This window comes from Manis javanica, chromosome 1, assembly GCF_040802235.1.
Source record: "Manis javanica isolate MJ-LG chromosome 1, MJ_LKY, whole genome shotgun sequence".
NCBI classification, from domain to species: Eukaryota; Metazoa; Chordata; class Mammalia; order Pholidota; family Manidae; genus Manis; species Manis javanica.
The window spans coordinates 207927709-207935439 of NC_133156.1; the positions used below are offsets into that span (position 1 = coordinate 207927709).

General features: G+C 42.0%; 1 protein-coding gene and 1 pseudogene across 8 annotated transcripts in view; one reads left to right on the plus strand and one right to left on the minus strand.

Moving 5' to 3' along the window:
• The window catches only part of THADA (THADA armadillo repeat containing), a 319658-nt gene that overhangs the window by 236210 nt on the left and 75717 nt on the right, over positions 1-7731 (plus strand). For all 8 annotated transcript variants that reach the window (XR_001852627.3, XR_005053772.2, XM_017657268.3 and 5 more), the window contains one exon: positions 6812-6906. Coding sequence is in view for 6 of the 8 variants with exons in the window: in XM_017657268.3 (XP_017512757.3) it covers positions 6812-6906 (95 nt within the window). In the remaining 2 variants the exon portion in view is untranslated. The remainder of the gene's footprint in view (positions 1-6811; positions 6907-7731) is intronic.
• On the minus strand, positions 499-4895 carry LOC140843645 (small integral membrane protein 29-like; annotated as a pseudogene).

The window sequence follows — 7731 nt, forward strand, 5'->3', positions numbered from 1 at the left end:
CTTCTCTTCCCTTCCTCCCCACCCTCTCTCTTTTTTTTGGCATTCTTCTTTCCAGCCTATTTTGGGCCTGGTGGTAGACCCAGTATATTGCTTCATTAACTCCACTACTGGCTCCGTGGAGCCTCTGTGGCTGTTAAAGGTCACCCCTAAGTCTCCCATTGGGGGCATGTCACCAGCCTTCTGTCATTTCTTGCTATCTCCTCCCAGGTCCCCTTTTGCATTTCTTACTCTCTGAACTTGTCGTGTGCCCTAGTCTTTGAACATGCTGCTTCCTCTGCGGAGGTCGCTCTGTCCATGGTCTGTATTCTGCATTCTGCAGCTCTGCCCAGTGACTGCCTAACACACCCAGGCAGACCAACTACTTCCCACTTCCACAATCCTTCATTTTCACTCTGTCAGCCCCCTCTTTGGGGGCACCCACCATTCTCTAGTATGACTGGCTGTGTGTTTCTCCCACTGCATTAGTGGCTTTCAAGTTGTCTTGACAGCCACCCAGAGCAAGAAATACATTTCACCAGTGTGTTTCACACACACACACCTGTGAAAGCTTACATAGTTTGAAATTTTAATAATGTGTATAGAAGATATGAAACAGTCTAAAAAAATGCAACAGAGGGAATTTACTTAAGATTTCACATATTTAATTTCAGGAATGTTTGCTTTCAACATATCCACCATCATTTTGGATACCACACATAACCCTGTTGATACCATTCAGTATAATGTAGGGGGTGGTTAGTACCTGGAAAAGAAAAAGGAGTTAGAACAAGTCAATCAATATTTTTATATAAAATTACTGTATTGCATAAATTATTCACATCTTGTATCAGAGATAATTTATTACAGATTCATTCTGGGCAAGGACCTTATAGAAACAAGTTAAGGAAACAACGCTTACCTTTACTACTTTGTTCCACTCTGATTATATAGTCCTCCTTCCTTTCTCCTTTCCCCTCCTTCCCTTCCTTCCTCCCTCCTTCCCTGCTTACTTCCCTCCCTCCCTTACTTTCTTTCTGTTATGCTGGTCACCACCCACTAGTTGATTTCATAACCAATAAAATGGGTCATCACCTACAGTTTGAAAAAAACATTATTCAGGACTCTTAAGTTCCTTGAGGGCACTGACTGTGTCATTGAATCATTTCATCTTCATATTTCCAATCCCTGGCACTATCCCTGGCTCTCAGTATCCTCCTAGTAAATGTTTTCTGAATGAATGGGCCTCAGTTAAAAAATCTCTGCAGCTACTGTGATTCCGGAAGGGACAGGAAAAGTGAATAATTTATCACAGATTTCCCAAGAGCTCCTGCTGTCCTCTAGACACTGGAGCCATTGTGGACGTGTCTGGGAAGCCCTCCTCTCTCTGCCTCCTGTCTCCCCAACCTTCCAGGAGAGAGGGCAGGAGGTTTAATGAAGTTCAGAGATTTCCCAAGCAGAAACATATTAATCAGGTTCTTGGGCAGATATTTGTCAAGGGACAAATGATAAAAAGAATGGAAGAAAGCAACTTAACAAGCCCTTCGTTTAATTTTATATATGTAAACTTAGTCCTCATGGTACCTGATTCTTGCTACTCCTTCTAAAGCCACTAATATGCTGTTTTTCAACCCATCTGTTAGACCCTGACCACTTCTGATTTTTTTCAAACACTAAATCTTCATTATACCATGCCCCATGCCAGGATTTTTCCACTTGGGGGTAGAAAAAAAGTCCCCAAGCCCACCAAAACCCTGTGGCTTGGTTTCCTGTCCAGCTGGCTTGCTCCTCCCCAGGATTTTATTCCCATCATCAAAGTGGCTTGACAGACTGAGAACAAACCTCTGGCTCACCCTGAACTCACAGTGTACCATTTCCAAGTCAGAACAAACACCAAGTAATAGTGAGAGGAAAAAGAAAGAGAAAAAAAATATTTTCCTGACTTAGAAGCCAGTTCGGAGTGAAGCCCAACTCTGACTCCAGACGGGGATGTTATGTGGCTGTGGCTGTCCTCAAGGGTGGAGCCATGAACAGTGGGCTCCAGGCCAGACATTTCTCTCTGAGTGAGTCTCGAAGGAAAAGCCGTAGATGGACTCCTTTGTGGCCCCAGATCCTCTCTGTTTCCTGGAATCAGAAGCTGCAGCATTTGAGGGAGCCTTCCATTAGCTTGTTGACTACATCAGACTTGGCCCAGAGCCTCATATTTATGGGAAAAGTCAGAGAGGTCCCTGAAGTGTCCTAGGAGGCCAGCAAGGTTGCTAGCCTATGCTAGATAAGAGAAAATACAGAACACTTCAGCCTGGCAAGGCTCTAAGGATTGCCAGCCTTTCCTCTATTCATTTAGAAATTAAAAAATATATATTAACTTATGGAAACTAGGCTCCCCATCAAACCTGAAAGTCAAACCAGTTTCCCAAAAACTTCCCTTTGTAGTTCTATATGGTTCCACTGACAGAAAAACGTTCAGGGTGCGTGCAATGCCTCTATGAGGCCATGTGGGAGTAGACAGTGCATTGTCACACCAAGAAGTACCAGTTTGCACCATGCATTCCATCTCCTGAAAGCCTGGCTTGCCTCGCTCTTGTTCCTACCTGCTCAGCACGTTCTCTAATCTTCCCAAGCTGGTCTCCCCAGGTCCCTGGACGAGCCAGACTAATTCCTTCCCACATCTAGTGCTCCTTCTCAAAATACCCTTCTTTATCAACTTTGTCTACCTAAATTTTGTTTCACAGCCCAGTTGGAATTACCTCTTTATAAACCTTTTCCATTTCTCCAGTCCACCTGAATATGTTCTTTCTCCTAACTCCTTATATCCTGTCCCAAAGTTTGTCGTTATTTTTGTCTCCATAACTATAGACAAAATTCTGTGAGATGAAAAATCTTCTCAAATGTGTCTCCTCCCAGAACCTAGCTGGATGCTCAGGAAGCACGTCATTTGCTATCTGCAGGCCATTTACTCAACCCTGTGGTGGATATCTGATGATTTGTTAACCCCTGCATTGGTTTTTTTTGCTTTCTGTCTTGACAAGACAGCAAGCCCCCAGCATCACCTCCCCACTAGGCCTTCATCCTCTGTGGGCTGAGCCTACCCATTCCCAGACGCTAATGGGTTTTTCCTTTCCTTGTTGGTGGGGGTTGGGGAGTCCTACCTGCTAAACAACAGAAGGGCTAAAATTACAAATAATATTAAATACATTTTCATAAACTGTGGGCTTTTCATAGTGGGTAAAAGAGTAAGGACAGGAAGTTATGATTGCGAGACCTGGGGAAAACTGGTTGGAGACAAAAGATAGGAGAAGGATTGGGAGGAAAAAATCCAAACAGGTAAAAAGTTTAAACAACTACAACAAAAAAATGGAACTGTGAATCACTAGAAGAAAACATAGGAAAAATCCCAGAGAAGGGTTAGACTTTGTAACTAGGAGACAGAAAACCCAGGAGACAGAAATAAAAATATTAATATATTTGACAGCATAAAACTAAACATTTTTAAATTGCAAAAAAAAAAGGAGTTAAAAGAAAAATGTAAACTGCAAAAATATACTTGAAACACATGAGACAAAGAGCAGATTTCCTCAATATACAAAGAGCTCCTACAAATCAATAAGGAAAAGACTAACAATGTAATGGATAGGGGATTTGAATACAGTTCACAGAAAAGGAGATTCATTTATCTTTTTTGAAAAGCATGTGAAGTGATGGTCAACCTCACATATGTAAAATAATTACAGTTTAAAACAATGAAATATTTTTCACTTGTTATCTTGGCAAGGGTTAAGAGGTTTAGTAGTACACTGTGCTGGCCAGGTTATGAGGAAACTGGAATTATTTTTTAACCACAAAACATTTTATTTACAAGATGTGTGTGTGTGTGTGTGTGTGTGTGTGTGTGTGTGTGTGTGTGTGTGTGTACACTAAATGCTATATATACATCGGGCCTGTCACCGTGGAAACAACTCTAAAGCCAAGTCAGGAGGGGCTAGGAGAAAGGTAGTGCCTGCAGAAAGGGCAAAGCTCTATCTCCCAGCCACCCTTCCACCCCAAAAGGAAAAACCCATTAGCGTCTGGGAGTGGGTAGGCTCAGCCCACAGAGGATGAAGGCCTAGTGGGGAGGTGATGCTGGGGGCTTGCTGCTATATAGGGACTTAGAAAATGGGAGCTTCTGGGGGTGGATGGGAGGAAGAAAGGAAACCCAGTACCCAGCAGAGGGGAGCTGCATGAGTGCAAGAAGGAGGGGGAAAGAGCAAGCCACAGGGCCCTGGACATCCCAGGACCCCGTGGCTCTGAAGATGAGGGCAAGGGGTCAGATCATGTCTTGGCATCCAGCAAAGCCATCTGCTTGTGCTGGTAGCTATTCTGCCAGCCATGTGCCACCCTGGGGTCTTCTTCATCAGGGAATAGCTCTGCTCAGCCTCATGTAGCTCCTCAGCATGGTTGCAGCTGTACATGGGGAGCAAGTGATGGTGAAGCCAGTCAACCTGCTTTTTCTTCTGAGCACACATTACCACAGCCACTACCACCCTAACTAGGGTGATAACGAAGAAAAGCCCCAACACATAGCCCACCGTGGAGTCACTGTTGGCCTGGGGGCATTGGCACTGTGGTGTCACTCATGACATGGGCAGCCAGAGGGTTGGGTAGTCAGCAAGGGCAGCAGTGCCTGGGGAGGTGCCTCCGATGGGCTCCCTCCTGCCTCTCTGGCCTGAACAGGAACACCTTCCATTGGCTCCCAGGCCCTGGAAGAGCCGACAAGTGTCAGGAGTTGGAATTCTTACACACTCCAGGTGAGAGTGTAAATTGGTAGTCTGTAGAGTGTCTTATCAAAATCAGTCAAAAATTTAAGTGTACAAATATCTTGATCCAGTAATTTAACTTCTAGGAATTTCTCTTCTGAGTGTGCATTCATATGCACAAAACTGAGGAACATACAAAAATAATTATATATGTATTTATATACATGTTATATATATTTGGTATGTATATAATATATAAATAAATATAATTTCAGCATTGTTTTCAGCAACTTTGCTGAACACCTACTAAATTGTTATATAATAATCTAAATTGTTATACTAAACAATCTAAATTATTTCAATAAGAATTTGATGCATCCATGAAATGGAGCAGTTTACAACGCAATTTAAAAATGAGGCAATTTCTATGTTTTTAAAAAAATGATATCCAAAATATATTAGTGAAAGAAAGTAATGCTCAGAACTTAGTATATAGTAACCCACTATTTATGTAAAGACAAACAAGTGGGTAGCTATAGATAGATGCTTGTAAATGAATAGAATGTGTCTGGGAGGATATCCTAAAAATTATTAGTGGTTGCTCAGGCAAGCAATATGCGTAGAGGTGGGAGGCTTAGAAAAGGAACTTAGTTTTAACTGCCTACCCTTTTGTACTCTTTGAATTATTTTTATATCATGTGCATGGTGTTACCTATTTTGTAAAACGTTTTAAAGAAATAGGTGCAGGTATGAAATTAGACCAAACATGAGGTATACGTATAAACAAATATACATATAAACAAAGAGTTATCACAGGGTAGGAGTCAGGCAGCAAGCAGATACTGTAGGTGAAGCAAGTCAGTGGGACAGAAATGAGGTGGGTCAGCAACAGAGAGACCTTGAAACAAGAGAGTTTTGTTTTAAATCAAGAGTATCTGATTTGCTTTGCATGCTACAGCATATGCCAGCCCTAGAATATGGGCAGTTCAGGAAAGAGTGAGAATAAACTTTAGGGAAATAGTAAAACTGTTCATTTATAGGCAATGAGAAGAATGGATTTGGGGATCAAGTAAGTGGAAATCCACTAGTCAGAATACTTAGGACACTCCTTGCTCTTATGTTGGAGGCAGAGAAGGCAAGGAACGAACACTTAGGGAGCATCTAGCCCTGCCAGGCACCGAGGTGGCATTCTGGTTTGCTCTGCCTCATCAGATGCTTACAGTGACTCACAGTGAGGTGATTGAGGTTCCCACTGGAGAGGTCAGGAATCTGATTCAGGTCACACAGATAATAAGTAGATGGCAAAGCCAGTATTCAAACCCACATCTGTCCCTGCGATTTTTACAGCTTGTGCTGAATTATAACACACTAGGGAGGTTTGGGCCTTTTTCATGGTCAGTACAAACTCAAGCTCAAGAGCTAGGGCCCTTCAGTGCTGTTCTCAAAAGAAAGTCTTCATTCTTCCTTTTTTATCTAGCCCCCTAACCCTGAGCCCACTTACTTTTTCCAGTGTTGGTTCAAAGAGTAAAATGAACTGCCCCATTTATTGAAAGAAGAAAAAATTCCATTTACTGGGAGAGGAATGTCTGTGCCGGCCTGTGTTACTGCTTCCGTGTTTGGTTTTCAGCTGGTTATTTTAAGCCCATAGATGTGGTTTATCACGTGGGAATACAATTCTCCTCTAAAATGCTACATCAGTGATACTCATGACTGATTATCTTTCCCCTAAATTTGTCCACTTAAAAGGAAAATGAAAGAATATAGTCCCCTCACCCCCATCTCCTTGTTTTCAAATCACTGGGATAGCATATTGATTTTTTTTGTTTTTGTTTTCAGTTTATTTTACTTAGAGCTGTAGCATAGAATTTTATCTGCTTTGTAGACACATAGACTCTGCCTCCGCCGTAGGCTCTCAGGCATTTCACTTTCTCACTTGCCTTACTGGTATGTTCTTGTCATTGGTGACTCTCTCTTTTTTGGCATTTGCTGTAACTCCCTAAGCCTCATAATGTGCCTGGTAGAAATTTCCATTATCTCCTTTCTGTGACCCAGGCCTCAGAGAAAGAAAATGCCAATTGATATTCTGTTCTTTACCTTTCTAGGCAAAATCCATGTTTGGTGACCAGAGCTGTGTATATTGATGTTCTCTTCCTGTTGACTCGCTGCCTTGACAAAGCTGCAAAAGGCAGCCAGCCAGGTATGACTCATAGTTATATCATATTTTGGAATGATTACAGGTCTTTGAAATATAGGTGGGGCTTTGAGTGGCTCTACCACACACTCCCCTAGCTTCTACTTTCATAAGTCTAACCACACATCAACATTAAACAGACTGCCATATTGTTCCCTCATAGAAGCTTCTCAAGGAAACTTGTCCTGTTTAGTTGGAAGTTTGCTATTTACTTTATATTTGGTCATTCAGGGAAGGCTGTGGACTCTACTCAGATAGCCTCTGTATTTCTAAGACTTTGGCTCTTTCCTGTTTCATTTATTTTCTTTGAACAATCATCAATAACTCAGAGTTCATTCTGTTCCATTCTGTGTAGATAACTGAGTGGGACCCATCTGACACTGGAGCCTGTTTTGACTGTCTGAAATCCATCCCTTCCTACCTTAGGCTCTGACTTTATATGCATTCCTTTATATGTGTCCATATATATTTCCCGGTATGGGCTCCAGGTCCACATACAAGTGTTCTATTTTAATCACTATTCACAAAGTGGTTTTCTTAAAAGGGAGAAGGGCAACTCCAAATAAAAAAATTTTTTGATGTGTTTACATAAGAGGCCGCAGGAAGTGCTGTACATGAGTTCCAGGCCACATACTGAAACTGATTTTCATCAACACAAACTGGAATGCAGGGTAATGAGCCTGCAACTGGTTAAAATCAGCCCCTTCTAATTGATTAGGCCTGTCTAAAAGAGGCTACAATTACAAAGTCAGATTCTGAGTACATGCAGGCCAGGCCTTTCCTCTGTTACATTTAGTCTGTCAATGATTTGTTGTCTTCAGTAAATATATT